The sequence below is a fragment of the Falco rusticolus genome, chromosome 3, assembly GCF_015220075.1.
Source record: "Falco rusticolus isolate bFalRus1 chromosome 3, bFalRus1.pri, whole genome shotgun sequence".
NCBI classification, from domain to species: Eukaryota; Metazoa; Chordata; class Aves; order Falconiformes; family Falconidae; genus Falco; species Falco rusticolus.
In genome coordinates, this window is record NC_051189.1 from 57,844,375 (window position 1) to 57,861,162 (window position 16,788).

Consider the following 16,788-nt stretch of genomic DNA (forward strand, 5'->3'; position numbering starts at 1 on the left):
AAAAAATATAATAGTGTTCTCCTTTGCACTTTTTTCATGAAGAAAATATAAGAAAGTATAAATCCTCCGAGTATGGCTGCAAGAAGTGTAAAGTCTTGCTCCGGCGGCAGTACTCGTTTAGAAGGCTTAAAGATGCGAACCGGATTTTTTCAGGTCCCTTCAGCGGCGCCCGAGGCGGCCCGAGGGCACGGCTCCGGTGACCCGGGCGGTGCCACCACACGGCCAGGCTTCGCTGACCTCGCCGCGATGGACCGCGAACCGGTAACTCCGCGCTCGCCGGTAGAGGCTTCAGGAACACGGAGCGAAGCTCCCTTTTCCACGTGATAAACAAACCTAACCGCGCGGGAGGAGGCGGCTGCCCCCAGGCGCTGCCTGTCCGCCTCTCAAACAGCGGCGCCGAGCGGGGTGTCCCCGTGCCCCCGCCCCGCTCGGGTGCCGGCGGCCCCAGCCCGCAGCAGCTCCGCGTACCCCCGGTCCCAGCCACGCGTTTTTCAGGCAGTTCGGGCTTACCTTCCTTCCCGCATCACCTTCCTGGGCTCTCCACGGCACGGCACGGCTTGGCTCGGCTCGGCTCGCCCCGCTCCGCAGCGCCAGCCGCCAGCGGCCGCCAGCGGCCCCCCCCGGCCCCTTCCCCGCCGCCCGACACCTGCAGGCGGCGCCCGGGGCCGCGCACCGGCGGCGGCCACTTCCCCCGGGCCGCGCCAACGCTGCCGGGGCGGGGGGGGAGACGGCGGCGGGGACGTCCCGAGCCGGCCGCCCCGAGGAGCGGGGCGCTGCCAGCGGTAAGGGGCAAGGCCCCGCTGCCGTTCTGCTGCTCTCCGCTGCCTCTCCCGCCGCCGCCTGGTGCCCCCGCCGCTCGTCGCCACCCGCCGCTCAGGAGCGCGATGGTTTCTCCGGGAAGCGCCGGAGCCGCCGCTGCTTCCTCCCTTCCGCGTCTGTTTCGCAGCGGGTCCCGCCGCGGCTGCTGGGGTGAGGCGGGGGGGCTCTGGGGGCGGGAACGGGCTGTGGGTACAGTGACCGTTGGGAGACGCGTTCGGGCCCGCGGCCGTTGGGGCAGCTGCTGCTGAGGGGAAGCGATGGCGCCGGGGCCGCCCCCACCTTCAACCGGCGGCGGGCGAGAGCGGCCCCGGCCCCGGCGGCGGTGGCGTCGACGCTTCATGGGGGCAGCGAGGGTTCTTCGGCTCTGGGCGCCCTTGAAGCCTAGGGGAGGGATGCAGCTTTTCCCGAGAGAGCTCGGCGTGCCTCCGGCGCCAAAAAATAATAATTTTGGTGAAAGACCTCCTCAGTGGTGTGCGCTGGAGAGCTGAGCGCTGTCACCGAGCTTCATTCTCCCCACGTAGGGCGAGGGGCGGCTGCCAGGTTGCTTTCAGGTCACAGCCTTCCAGTTAAGGCGGAGAGGGGCTGCATGCAGGTTTCCCCCATCCCCCCCTCCTGCCTACCCAAAAGGACAAGCGTAGTCTCCCCCTGTTCATTTTATAAAATCTTAAAGCTTGCTGTGCGGCCCCGTACGATGGAAACCTGAGCAGGCATAGCAACAGGTAAATTAAATGACAGTGGTAGTGACAAGAATGGCCGTGCCTGGATCCGTTTTCTGTGTTGTTCAGACCCAAGCTCTGGGTGTTACAGGTGACAGTACCTTTTTTGGAGCACTTGGTCGAGGGAGATGAGCAAAAGCCGTGTGAGTTTGTTGCTTTCCCTTTTTGCTTAAAGGAGTAGGCAGCAGAAGTCAGCTTTCAGGTATGGCCGACCTGTAGTATATTTCAGGTAAAATTAAATGCATAAAAGTAAATGGAGGTCAGGCAGAACTTGTTGGTATGAGCAGAAATATACCTTCCATGGTTTTAGGCTGTTTTAAATAATGGAAGGCAAGGCAGGGAGAGAGACCCATCATACAGACAGCGGCTTCTTACCACTGTCAGGTGTCAAGTATAGGCAGTTCAGAGTTTGTTCAGGTCTACTGAGTTGCGTTTCTCCTTCCTCTACTACCTGATATTGCACACAGTTGTTGTGTATCCGTATCCATACAGAGCTCTTTCACAGGCTTAACAACAGCTTTCAAAACCTGGCTTTGCTCTTTTACACTTGAGACCAATTTGAGCTCCCTTGTTGCAGGTGCATGTAGCAAGAAGGGATACCAGATAAAAGCTGTCCTTTTGAAGAGGGAAATTCAAGTTTAAATGTGTCTTCTTTTAGTGACTGTTTTTATTTAAGAGTCTGTCTTTCAGTTGTTTGTACTTCATGCTTCTCTTTTTTTCCTTTCTTGGTTGGGGATATATGTTCTGATGAGAGGAAATGGAAGTGTGTTAGACGTTTTTCTGTCTGTGAACTTTTAACATTAAACCTTAGTATGGGGGGGGTGCGTGTGTGTGTGTAAGTCCTAACTCTGATCTTGTATCTTACTGTATTTACTTCTCTCCCTAGTGTCCAAAAATCAACATGTCCAGCAAAAAGGCAAAGACGAAGACCACCAAGAAGCGCCCTCAGCGTGCCACTTCCAATGTATTTGCAATGTTTGATCAGTCGCAGATTCAGGAGTTCAAGGAGGCCTTCAACATGATCGACCAGAACAGGGACGGCTTCATTGACAAGGAGGACTTGCACGATATGCTCGCCTCCCTTGGTAATGTCACTTTTCTGTTCATGGTTGCCAAACAACTTTGTGCTGTTAAAATCAGAATACTGTGTTTGGGATAGCTTATGAGAAGTGTCTCCATTTGTATTGAGCTATTCAGCTTGCTTTTTCTTTTAGTTTGAAAGCTACACCAAATATGAATCCCTTTATCCCTAGGAAAGAATCCAACGGATGAATACTTAGATGCCATGATGAATGAGGCTCCAGGCCCCATAAACTTCACGATGTTCCTTACAATGTTTGGTGAGAAGTTAAATGGCACCGATCCGGAAGATGTAATCAGGAATGCGTTTGCTTGCTTTGATGAAGAAGCAACAGGTATGTGGGTGAAACTCAGCCGCATGGAGGGTGGGGGTACTTTTATGTTGTTTATTTGGGTTTCTAAATAGTATGCTGATTTTCGCACCTTTATAAATGAAACATGGCACAGTAATCCTAGATGACGTTTTCAACCAAGTAATGAGAATTTGTCTCGATTACTGAGTGAGAGTAAAACCCGTCTGGGTGTTCTGGGGGAGTACTGAGGACTAGTAGTAATGTTCTTCTGTGAGGCTCTGAAGAAGAATGTTTTAACTGGGCAGTTTGTATGTTCCTCAGAGTGCAAAATAAGATGCATTTGCTCTAAGATGAGGAATTCAAATTGGTAATACGTGATATTCTATGACATTGAAAAGGTGACAGATGTGAAATCTGTAATACAACTGAGTTTGTCCTCCCTTGCAGTAGATCTGAGATGCATCTGAATTCTTTAGTGTTTCCAGTATTTCAAGAGAGGCGGTCCAGACTACATAAATTCTTTTGAACCCTCATCTTGCCTAGTGTATGTTATGGCTCCGATGACAAACGCCATGTCGTGCCCTCACTCGCAGCTCTGTTTGTTTTCAGGTTGCAAGGAAGGGCTGTACCCTTAATGATCTAAAGATAAAAACCAGTTGGGGTCTAGAAGATGGGAATGACAGATTGGACTGATTTGAGTACTGAGATATAGAGAAAGAGGAAAACATAAAGCTCAGTTTTACTGTATCGGACTTTCAAGGTTGTGTCTGTGATCTTGAGGTTAGAGTTTGTGCTTTTATTTATTATGTAGGATAAGATTCTGGAGAAGTGTGTAGCAACCAGGGATGAATCCTTGGACAGCTCTGCAGAATTACAGAATGTCAGCACTTTGACGTGTTGTGAACATGTCTTACTAGCGCGTGCCATAATTACGTAGCCTCTTCACTAGGGATGTCATTGCACCTATAACTTTCCTCACAACTGTCCACCGCAATATTTCAATCTAACCTGTGCATATGTGCTCTGAACCTTTCAAAGGATATTATTCCATTTCAAACAGCTATTCTGAGTCTGTGTATTTTTAGCACCTTTTGCCTTTTCAAAGAGCATCCCCTTCCTGCTGAGGTGTAGGTAAACAGGCCTTCTGTTGGTAAGGCCTTTTCAAATGTTAATTTACTTCCTCCCTCTCAAGGGAAATCTCTTTACTATCTCCTAGAGAAGGAAGTTTTGTTAGTAGGTTAATTATTTTCTCTCCACAGGTAGTCTGACTCACTGTGCTACAGGGGTTTTTTTGTGCACACCAAAACAAGAGCCTGTGAATTACGATATAAAGAGAATTATTGTCCTGCCAGTTCTTTTGAACAGTAACCTTCTACGTCTGTGTAAACAATAAGTTACTAGTTCAGGCCCCCACGTACTGATAAGATTGATTTTATTATCTTTCAACTCTGTCCTAGGATGATTTGATAATGGTTCCAGCCACTTTTGTGTCTCATGTCATCCTCAAATTTTAACCAGGAAACATGTTAGTTATGCTGTTGCATTGATTTTTTTGATTCATAATAGTAAAAATGCAGTCTTCAAAATACCGTGTGATGTATTTATAGAACTCGTGTTATGTTTGCCCTTTATTCGTTTTACTCTCAAATTTGTCTTCCAATCAGTTTGTTTCTTTTAAAAACGAACAAAAGCATTTCCAGCTATGTAAACCACCTTCTTTTTCCCTTCATAACCTCCATGTGCGTGTGTGTTACAGGCCTGATTTTCTAGCTCTACATCAGTGTAGTCCTTTTGAAATAGAATAATATAAATCAGATGCTTTTGATGAGGATAAGGTAGTTTTACTTGTTGGTTTTTACTTACATTTTCTATATTGCAAATCTAGTTGGGTATATTGCTTCAACATTACTATTGTGTGTAGTACTGTAAAAATAGTATAAAAATCCTATCTGTCTGCATTTGGTACATCTTTTATCTGCTCTTTGATCCTGCATTGCATCTGTTTTGTGCTGTTTGCCACAAGATAAATCTGAAATTTTGCTTCGTTAATTTGTTATTCCCCATCTACGTTGAAGGCTGGAGTATGCTTTGCTTTAAGATTTTGCTTCGTTAATTTGTTATTCCCCATCTACGTTGAAGGCTGGAGTATGCTTTGCTTTACAATTTGTTGCTGCTAAAACTTCTAGCATATTCCTAGTCTGGCAATCTAGTTCAGTGTTTAAGATATCTAGCTGTTCAGCCAGAAGTAATTAAGTCCTTGAGGCTAAACTTGCAGCACCAAAGGCCTTGCGTTATCTGAATACTGATCCCTGTGTCTTCTCTCATCGCTGCCTGTAGGACTGCAGAAATAGAACCTCATCTGTTCAGCTGGTTTTTCCCCTTCTTTTTGCACATCTGCAAAAGACGACTCCAAAATTTGACCCGATTAAGACGGGCTTGGCTAACTAAACGTTCTCCCTGGTTTTAACGTAGAACACTGCTGTTAGCCTTCTTAATTTGGGGTCAGTAGTCAAGGGCTTGCCTACACTGGGATACGATGCCATTTTAATTAGTGTAGAAACACAGGGGTTTCTCCCTTCCCTGCAGCATACACCAACCCCATGATAATTTGTCATGCTCATTGACTGCCTTTTGGTCCCCTGATGCCCCGTTTGGCTTTGTCTCCCTACTGAATCTGCTTGCTTAAGTTATTCAACTCTTTTTTCCAAAGCAGAACTTTTTTTTTTTTATTAATCACATTCTAATTGAATCTGGATCAGTTGATGTGGGAGTCTACATATGATTTCCAGCTGTTCTGCACAGTTTACATTGGGGGTTTTTTTGGAATGTACTTCTACTTCCTCTGTTCAGTTGTTATTTCTCCAACTAAAGTTCAATAACCAGTTTCTTTCTCAAATGAAGCAACTGTTGTGTATTTAAAAGCATGGCAGGTCTTCTTTCAACATTAAGTAGTTTCTGCATTCTTCTGTCTACCATTTGTTATGTGCATTCCTTTTTTCATCTCTCAACTTCCCTGGAATTATTTGGCAACTGGTGGTTCTGCCCACCTATTGAAATTGAATTAACAGAACATACTTAGCAACTGCTCATTTTTGTATTTTTTAATTTCCTCCAAAATCTTCTGCTAATGTTTTAGCCTAAAATAAATAACTTTAATATATCCTACCTTCTTTTTTTTACTAGCTTCTCCATCTCTACCTCTCCACAGTAAACATTCTTCCTCCCTCCAGAGTTAACTTGCTCAATCTTGTCTGAAAGTCTTTTCTGTTACAAACTCTTTCCCTGGACGCTTGCCAGCAGTTCACTGTGTGCACGTAAACTGCCTCCAGCAACAGTATTGTGCAGCAGTGAAGAGCCAACCAGTGGTTTTTTAGTCCCCAGAGGAAACTAGTTCATAGAGGATGCAAAAATATATCTAATTAAGTCAAGAAAAATATAATTCAGAGAACAGCTTGCGTAATCAAGACTAGCAGTGACAGGAACTTGTTTTCCCACTCTGAGCTGTTGAAGATCAATACATGGAAACAGCTGTTATTAGATCACAGCAGATCAGGCCCTCTTTTCTTAAATCTGTATGCAATGCATTAAGCTTCCCTCTTTTCCCTTTTGCATTCAAGGAATTTCTTTAGAATTCAGTTAAGAAAGTATTTTGGGCCCTTGGTGCAAATGCATATATTACATGCTGTATAAGCTAATTCCATGTCTTGTTGGTATGTCTGTCTTACTGCTTTTGAAGACTCAGCTAAGAAATGGCTTCTCTTTTTTGTTTCTCTTTATATGTCTCATTCTAGGGTTCATCCAGGAAGACTACCTGCGGGAGCTGCTGACGACGATGGGAGACAGGTTCACAGATGAAGAGGTGGATGAGCTGTACAGAGAGGCCCCCATCGATAAAAAGGGGAATTTCAACTACATTGAATTCACGCGCATCCTGAAACATGGAGCAAAAGACAAGGATGACTGAGCAAATCACCTGATACCTGCAGATAGCTTCCCGCCTCCCACCACCGTTAATTTCATTTCTCAGGATCTGTTTTTTTCTTTTTTTTTCTTGTTGGGACCTTTTGCATATATTTCTGACATTCCAGCTTTTTCCTCTGTGGACTCTGGGGCTACTCAGGCACACCTGCACCTTTGTAATAAGACTAGAAACAGACAGGGAGAGAGGAGCAGGGAGAGCTTACAGTGACAGAGGTTTAGGGACAAAGATCAGTGAGTGTGGAGGCCCAGGTAAAAATGTCAGTGCTACTTATCCTAGCTAGATTAATTTTACATTTTTAATGGTAACTTTTCAAATAAAACGCTCCTATATTAAGTACATCATTATAATTTTCATGCTAGAAGTGGACTGTGTATCTAGTCATATCTGTGAATATTTTTGCAACTGTATGCAGTTGTGTTGTTATCCATTTTTGCCTTAAAAATGAAGTGTAAGTCACTTAAGTGTACCGATGTTTGTACTTCAGCGATTGAGTACTTCACTTACTACTGTGAGCGTATACAATGAAGAAATTCCCATCCTTCAGATTTTTAGTACATTGTAAATTAATGATTCCTGTCCAGGACTTGCACATTAAACATTTTAAATCATATGGATTAATTGAGGGGGTGTTTTACCACAGTAGCGCCCCCATTTCGTGATACTGAGTACAATATTAACACTGCTTTTTAAAAACTTATGGTGTTTTCTTAAAAAAAAAAAAATACCACGTGTGAGTAGAATGCTTAAGTGATGCCTCTTACCAGATCTGCAGGACTGGCAATACAGAACTGATTCCATTTCATTGCAACTTTTCTTCTTTCTTTTCCCATGTTTTTTCGAAGTGCAGTGGGGCTGGATGAAGAAGGAAGGTGTGCTCTCTCTCTGTTTTCTATCCAAAAATGTTATTCTTGCTTTCCAGATGAAACCATATACAATATATTTTTAAGAGCTTCTGCTGAGAGTGGTGCTTTGGAGGTATGAGAAGGAGGCAGTCTTCCATTTCTTATAATTAACATTGTCTAGTTCTTGTGGTATGGAATGCATAGCAGGTTTGCTACAGTACTCTCAAGCAACTTTGTCCTAATCTGAATACTTGTTTCTGTTGGTCTTGTGAGAAAGGGTGATCAGAGCTGCTTCTGTCACTTCTAAGAATGACATTGTTATCCCTTAAGAATTTAGGTTACAAATTTAAGAGAAGTCGTTGGGCTGAGAGCCTTTTGCTGTTTCTTGGTAGGATGCTACTGCGAACTGAACTTTTATTAAATTTCATTAGAGGACAGTGATTACTTGTTTTAGAAATACACTGTTCTTTCACGAATAACTTGCCAGGACTGTCTTCTCTTGAGAGGGGCAATGCCGTAAAAATCATCCACTGTACCTGAGGGAAAGGGCTCTGAAGCTTCTGCTCTACCTCAGCCCCAGTTCTCTGCAAAAGAAGGGGAGCTGTGTGAGCATACAAAGGATTACAGAATGCTGACATAGGTCTGTAAGAAGAGTAAGGGAAGACCCTGAAAAACAGAGAGGTGGGCGAAAGGGTTCAAAATGCTTTCAGGGATGACAGAAGGAGAAATCCAAGTGCTTCAAAAATAAGTTTTCTCCCAGTTGCTGCTTTTTTGCTGAAAATATTTACATTTAGACGGGGCAAAGGTAAAAACTCGAAAAAGAACTTTTGTCAACTCCCAGTGAAACCACTTTTGCCGTCTCTGAAGGAGGCGAAGCCCCAGCCCACCGGCGGAGGGCCGTCCCCCCTGCCCGCGCACCACCGGCACTGCCGCGGTGGCCGCCCGGCTCCCCGAGGGGAGGGGGCTGGGCAGGCGAGGCCAGTACCCGGGGCCATCAGTAGGTGGCGTTACAGCTCCTAGCACGGACGGGGAGGGCAAACGGCTCGCGGCTGCTGGCTCGGGTTTTTCCGAGTCCCGAGGCGCTCACTGCTCCGTGCGTGCAGCAGGGAGAGGAGAGCGCGGGCAGTTCCCGCAGCAGCTCTGCTGTCGCAACCAAGCGCTCGTGCTGTCGGGATTTTTCACCTTGCAGCTTTTGTAGGCACTGAATTTTGGCTCTTTAATCAAATTCATTCATCACAGAAGACAGTATAAAGAGGTATGTGTAAGCTGGTGTTGCAGTCGTGTACGTACAAACACGCACGTGGTGTGTTTGAAAAAGATTGGGTTTCAAAAGGACTCAAGGCCTTCCGCGAGACAAACCAGTTACACCGCTCCTGCATTTCATTTCTCAGCATCTCAGTAAGCATCCTTGTCTTGTAAGCACTTGTAAGATTAGCTTTGAAAAACTCCTCCAAATTCAAATGTATATGTTTACATAACTTTGTTTACATATGAAAGACTAAACCCTGTGATATAAACTCAACTGTTGAGGCTCTGAGTGAGGCAGCTGGTATTTATCTGTAGCAATAAATGCCCAATTGTTAAACCCCAGTTCCTGCTTATAGGCCAGGGCTGTATAGCAACACCTATATGTCATTTGGTCTTGTGATGATGAACTGGAATTCACTAATGCTATTGTTCTCAGCCTTGCCTTTGGGAGAATATTTGGTTTACTCTCTCAAGTTTAATGGCTTTTAATGCTCTCATAAAAACATGTCAGAGGGACTGATAAAAATGGACTTTTGGTGGGTAATTCAGAGGCCTCTTCCAAAGAAATTTTAAACCCCCACTCACCTCTGATGACACCTTAAAGGTCTGTGCCTGTCTGAAACTAGTAACACTGGTTTTATAGACTAATTGCAGTTCTCAGTCCTGGCAGAATCAAGTCTCACTGACAGCCACGCAGAAGTGGGTTGTCGCTGAAGTGGGTAAGCAGAACATGGAAGCGTTCATGGTGGGGTATTTTTTTCTTTTCTTTTTTATTAATTTAGTTGTTTTGTAGCTAGGTCATTTGTGTGGAGGGCTGGAACAATGTGGCCTTGAATCCTCTCAGCTAGAAGAGAGAATTAAAAGTAGGTCTGCAGCATTCGGGCTGAAATGTTAAACCGCTGAACAATTGAATAAGGGAGGATGGGACCACCACAAGCAGCTGTGTTTCTTATTGTGCGGGGTTTTTTGGGGGTTTTTTGGGTTTTTTGGCAAATGAAGGAGCTTAGTCAATGATCCCAGCAGAAAGGATTAACAAGATCAATTCTACCTGAAGAAAGACTCTTTCCTGCTCTTCAAGGTGAAGTTCCCAAAAGCTATGATTCACAAGTGGGGCCGGTATGCTTGTTTCCTGTGGCTGCGGAGGCAACAGAGCTAAACCCTAAATGAGTTTCAGGTTATAAACCGTTTCCTCTCTGGGACTGTTTGTAAACGTTTTCCTCTCCAGGACTGTTTGTGAGAAGCAGTGCCTCACCAGGGAACTGTCTCGCACATCCTGTATCTGGCTAACACCGCCCCCTGCGACTCCCCGTCAGCATCAGCATCGGTAATAACTCATAAAGGGTGCCGCTGCCCTTATTCTGTTTTAACGTTGTGCACTGTAAGCTGCTGAGGCTCAGCACCCAATTATCCTTGAGTAACCCGGCTATCTCTGTACTGGAGGACGGTTATTTTGTAAGCTGTGCTGTCCCTACTTGTGAATTTACAGCCCTAACTCCTGGAGAAAGAGCAGTGGTGACTCCTTACCTTCTCTTCAGTATTTCTTGTTCATGAGATTCAGCAGGTACTTACTCAGTAGGCTTGTTTTAATAGTTACTAATTTTAGTGCCGAACTCTCCTAGATGGGGAGAGAGCAGCATCTGTCAATCTGGCAGGCATGCCTCACTGTGAATAATAGCAATGAGGTCAAGCATTCTTCCCTGTCATCCAGATACCAAGTAGCGGGTATTTAATACAACAATATCCAAATGCCAAATAGAATGACGTTTGGTCTGAAAAACAGGAGAGTCTTAAGAGAATTGGTGTCACCAGGGTGGTAGTGTCTAAATACTAGGCACTTGGTATGACCTTTGTGGACTGTTTCCTAGCGGCAGGCATGGTTTATATTGCTGTTCAAATAACCTTAGCTAACTGCTGACTCATCTCTAGTTCCACTCTATGTATCCCATTGCTTATGTATAAAAATGGTTTTAGTAGTACTCATTAGCTGTGAAAGGCAAACCTAACTAGAGTTCTCATGTAATCATCATGAGATCGGAAGCGTCATGTAAATGGAGTGTTTAAAAATATAAAAAAGCATTCACACAATTTTAATAGGGAGGTATACCAGTCCCAACAGGCTCCTTTCAGTGGGCAGGTAAGAGTTGCAAATTAAAGATACTTGCAGCTGAAAACTTCCTTTTCAAATAACTGCAGGTCACTGTGACATTGGAAATGGTTGCAAATAGCTACAGTGAGACCACAGTCATTGCCTGCTGCCTCTGTCCGAGTCCATCATCCCCTCCTGTCATTGTCATCGATGTCCCTGTCATCCCCCCCACACCCCGCCCAAGACTTCCTGAGAATCTGCTCAGCTCAATGCCCCACAGCCCTACGGAGCTTCAAAGCTATAGGGCTGGAGTCAGTTAAAAGGGGAGTTGACAAGTTTTGCATTAGCAAGATAAGGAAGTGAACTTTGTGATTCAATTCTCTTCCAAAAATGTATGGAACAAAACTGCTTGTAGCTAGTGCTTGCCTACAGTTTCTTTTACTGATTCAGGGATAAGGTACTGTATATTAATTAGAACCTGAGATATATGTTGTGCAAAACACAGGTTATAACACTGTTATTGCTGTCCTGTTGGCATACAGTGGAACTTGACCGTGAATCTAAACGCTTTGACTTTGCCTGCCCTCCTCCTCTGCTAATTAAAAAAAACTCCAAAAGATAGCAATGCAATTTTCAATTGTCAGAAGACAACATTTCTTTCAGACTTTGACTTTTTTTGTAACTAATTGAACATAATCTTAGAATTTAATTAACAATAACTAGTTTCTTTGCTGAAACAAGTGTAGGGACGCAAATTGCATCTGTCTTGCTGGTGTTTGTTATTGGTGTGTTTTAGCACGTCCATCTGTTCCATGGCCCCTATACCTAGGTAAGGCAGAGTGCAGCAGCACTGTTACAACCATATGTGAGGATGTCCTGCTACACATGGACCTAAGAGGAAGGAGGGAGGAGTCATCAGGCTTGTACAAAAGGGTGAGTAAGGAACATGTTGAAAAAACTGAGAACTCTGATTCACTTACTGGAAGATGACTATGGGCTACTTGAACCAACAAAGAGGAGGATAAACTGTTGCCTTGAAGTGCTAGTTATAACTAACCGTGCAATTAGCAGAAACTCCACCTGGTAGCAGCTATAGCCAAATTTGGAGGCAAGTTGCAATGTCGATGGAACAGCAACCAGGAGACAGTGATGAAGCTTGTTGGAAGTACCTGGGTTTACTCTGTCCCTGTTGCAATGCATACAGCCTGTTGCCCCTGAAATTTTCTGCGCCAAGGTCTGGACACAGAGTTTGGGTAGCAGAGTAGCCATCTAAACTAATGAGGATTAAAATTTCATAAAGAAGAGAGGAGACAGGGGCTGAGGCACTTGATGTAATTCCTGATGCAGCTGATTAGAGATGACTCTCTAGTTGAGATCCCAGTAGTAAGCCTTCTCTAGAAGCTCAACGTCAACGCCTAGTCAGCTCTTTAAGTAGCCCCTTACTCTGGCAACCCACAGCAGCTCTTCCAGAGTTCTGTTTTGTATTTGATGTTTCTCTCTCTCTCCCTCCTCCCCACTTCTGTTTTTTTTGCAAGCACTTAAATGCCTTCCACATGTCAGGGGCCTGCATCTACCCCTTCTGCTGCGAGATTTACACATGCCAAAGGGTGGAGGCCCACAAGCAAGAAAGGCATTCCCTTCTCCACTTTGTGTACCTTGGGGCTCACCTCACCTTGAGCTAAGATTCAAAGCAGCTAATAAGCTAAAGCTGGCTTTTCAAATTTTGATGATTAAAAATTCAAGCACCTCAGGATTAAGGACTAATTCAGCAGCAGCTTGGAAAATGCTGGCAGTATCTAAAAGGGACATCAGTAGCTCAGACATTTCAGGCTCTTGGCTGAAAGTTGGAATCAGATTCGCGTGCACATCTCTGGATGCACAGCAATGGGGCAACGTGTGACAAAACTGTCACCTAAGGGCGGTAAGTAAGTGTGCTAGGAAAACAGGAGACTCTTTTGGCTGGTGTTCTTACTAGCGATGCCTGGAAGATCTTACCCTATGCCAGGTTTTCAGGGCTAGTAATTATGCCTCTTCCACCACTGATCTCAAGTATTGCTAGGAAGGGGCAAGTATCAAACAAATGGGTGCTGGCTGCATATTTTCACAACCACTTTCCAGACTCAAAAGGTACTTTACACCTATGTGACTGATTCTGGATTATTCTTACCTATGACAGATCTAGTGCTCACACACACCCTTTGCAGGAATGTTTTTGTTACCTACTGGTGGTTTTTAAAGTGACTATAAAAGCAAGGAAAGCATTTGGGAGATGCTATTATGAACAGGTTAGAGTGTATTTGTTTTAGTTATTTCTTCTCCTTCCAATTCCTCCATGCCTCCCTTAAGCCTATTCACAGGCTTTCCTTCTGCAGGGAAATTGTACTGAATTCAGTGAGGCTCATCTAAAAAGGCCATTTCAGCAACGCTATGTGAGTTTCCAATATTTACCTTTGCATACCAATACATAATTCTGGCTCATTTCCTGACTCTGCTGTTCTTAGTTCAGGGGGTGGTTTTTTGTTTTGTTGGTTTTTTTTTTAAGGTACAGTTTGCTTGAGTTTCAGCCTCTAATCAATTTTACATTAATGACTCTCCTATACAGTTTGCTCCATTTTATCTCTGTGGCAGTTGCAGTTTTCATTTGGTGAATCTCCTTGCATTTCTCTGCTATATGTGGCTGATGTCAGACACCTGTGATATCTGGGCATGTTCTTACATAGTCCACAAAGGTTTGTTTCAAGCTTTTGTTCCCAGAAGCTATGGAGAAAAGGACTGTATAAAAGCTGTTTAGAACTGAAGTTGGTTGGGGGTAAGGGGTGAGAAGTTTTATCCCTGGAAATAAAAGCAATGTGGCATGAAAGTATTTGTAATATGGGCTCCTTTTAATGAATCTTAGCCACTTAGTTGACTGAAGACATTAAATTGTTCTTTCCCTAAAGTAAGTAATTAACTTTCAACACAGAAAATTAAATTGCTTAAGATTATTACACAGCTATCTGAACAATACTTCTAGTGTCTCGTTGCATTTATTGCTTTTTCGCCCCTGGCATTTTGTATGTAATCATCCAGACACCATGAGACATACTGATCAAATAAATTGGAGCCCTTTGCACATTGCAATCTTTTTTTATATAGTATTATACAATATGCTATTACTGTAGCCAGGTAATAAATAAGAGTAGAGTTAAGACAGAAACTTCAGGCAAAGCCAGTCTGTCCTGTAATCCATAGTCAGACATGATCTGGACTCCTGAAATGAGCTACATCTTTACTGGGAGAGAGACAGACTCCCGAGCTGACTTTAGCAGATACTTCGCTATGAGGCTGAGCACATTTCCTCCTACTACGCTGAAAAAAGCTGGCTGAAGAGCAACTTCTGTGCCAATGCTCACAATGCTCCTAGAGCTCCAGACAGGTGAGTAGGTCTCTCTGTGTTTGTGTAGTGTCTAGCAAAACAGAGCGGGGTGTAGGTGAGAAAATATAATGTCTTAAGGCATTTCCATAAGAAAAGTAATAAGCACTTTTTCAGTAGGGGTCACAAAAGCCATGTTTGAACAGCTTCCACTGGGCCTTTTCTAATTCATCAGAACATCATTTTCACCCCTGGCTTTGGCTATGCTGATTTAGCAGCTTTCTGTTAGCAGTGTTCTAGATAACAAGTGGCAACCAAAATATTCCAAGGCTGCCTCGTCCTTTCTTATCCTACAGCCTAATGACAAAAGGAGGCAATTGTACCTTGTTTGTTAACTGCATGCTGTGCTTTATCTTGCAATTTGGCTTATGTTGTCATCAAGCTGCTAATCGTCATTCTGTGGCAGTGTCTGCACAGCTCCTCCATGCAGCTCTTGGCTGCATTGCATGGGCACGGTGTCGCAAACTAGCAAATCCAAGCACTGGCACCTGTCAATAACTGTTGTTTAGAGGGAAGTTGTTCCTTTTGCCAGCCAGTGGAACATCAGCTCTCCAGGCCACTAAATAAATGCTATTTTACATTGTCTGGGCACCATATGGTCCGCATACTTCTGACTAGAGCTGAGCCACAAGCTCCCCATGCAGTCAGGTGCAGGTGAGAGAGCCAGCTTCCAGCCGCAGTAGCCATGCCTTCCGCTGGCGTGTTGTGAAGAGAATCAGGGAAAGCCTTTCATAAAGTACCAAAAGGATTTTGTTCCCTTGCCCAAGCGCTGAAGTTTTTGTTGGCCCTTCCAGGCATTAATGAATAAGTAATCTAGCTGTTCAACGTCGTCAGTTGTGCTACACAGCCCACAGGTCTGCACCCTGGTGTACCTGCAGCTCTAGTGCCTCCTCAGAGAACTCATCTTGTGTTTGGATGTCCAAACCTATGGCTTAAATGAGTTCATCTCATCTCACGCAGCTTTTATTATGTCTTGCAAAATAAATGCATTCTATGCTGGAGCCTTGCTTTGGCACCATGCTTGAACAGACAGAACCAACATGTGGGCATAGCTGGAGGTGACTGGGTTGAATTTGTCAGCAGGCGAAGTCCTTCCACGTAGGGAAAGAGGAAATGAGGTCTGAATCAGTTCCTAGAGTAGCACAAATTAGTGAGCTACTAAGAGCCCTCAGAGAGGTTCCCAGAGAGCCTCACACTTAACCCAGGTAATTATAGCTGCAGGTGGCTGTGTAAGCATGAATCACATAGGTGAAAGTCGTGCTGAAGCCTCAGCAAGACTGGTTTTTTAAGCCTAGGAACCAAGTCCAACTATATTTTATTGACCTTACTGCCAAGACTCTCTCAAGCCTTGTAGTAACAGCTAGCCAGAGTACCGCATGTTATTGCCATTTAAAACACCTGGGACAACCTGTATTGGCCAAACCCTAGTCTATATCCATACAAGTAAACCCAGTACTCATACAAGTTTGACAGGGAAACATCGGCTCTGTGCCTGCAACTCACTTTTTAACAAGCAAAGATCTATTTCCATCCTAAAGTGCTTGAAAGGAACTGTTTCTGTTTTTGAGAACACGACATAACTAAGGTAACAAATGACTTTATCATCTACCAATGTCCTTTAAGTGTGGACACACAGATTTTGCAAAGGAACTTTAAACTTACAGGTTTCAATCCATACTGAACTTATTCTTTGAAGTCTTAACAGAGTGAACTGTACTTTTTCTGTCCATGCCAGATTGTCTGGAATGGCCTTTTACAACTTTTTTTCTAGAAGACTCATATCTAATGTTCCAGGCTGAGCTGAACAGCTTCATTGTTATTTCCAACCTAAAGCCACATGTGGTCTACAACGTGATGATGTCTTTGGGCCTAACTCATGTCCTGCTCCTTCACAGCCTGAGTCCAGCAATCATACGCTGAACATGTTTAGCAAGGGTGGACAGCACTGAGTTAAGCACAAGCACAGTGGTATCTCATGCAAAATCACAACTGATGAGATTCATGCCTTTTGCATTCCAGCTCAGTATCTAATGCTTACATACAGCAAGTAGAGACCCGGGTGCAATTTCCTATTGTGCTTGAGAAGGGTCAAGGCTCTTATACCAGAAGCCGTCCTCGAATGAGACTTCTTTCACCAACAGAAAGATGGCCAAAGCCCTATATAGCAGGTACAGCCTAGGGCTATGATGTGTAGAAAATCATGGCCGAGCTCCTCAGACTCCTAGAATGGTCTTCAGTATCAAAGCACTTGAAGCAAAGCCCAGTTTAGAGGATTAGCATTTGTCAAGCCCAAATAACTGTAAAAGGTAG

The 16,788-nt window shown here is 44.3% G+C and overlaps 1 protein-coding gene across 1 annotated transcript; it reads left to right on the forward strand.

Moving 5' to 3' along the window:
* Nucleotides 1–861: 861 nt before the first annotated feature.
* On the forward strand, nt 862–7,843 carry LOC119144249 (myosin regulatory light chain 2, smooth muscle minor isoform-like). The gene is made up of 4 exons (XM_037379336.1): nt 862–969; nt 2,422–2,620; nt 2,789–2,950; nt 6,700–7,843. The coding sequence occupies exons 2-4, from the start codon at nt 2,437–2,439 to the stop codon at nt 6,870–6,872; spliced, it is 519 nt and encodes a 172-aa protein (XP_037235233.1). The 5' UTR covers nt 862–969; nt 2,422–2,436; the 3' UTR covers nt 6,873–7,843.
* Nucleotides 7,844–16,788: the final 8,945 nt, after the last annotated feature.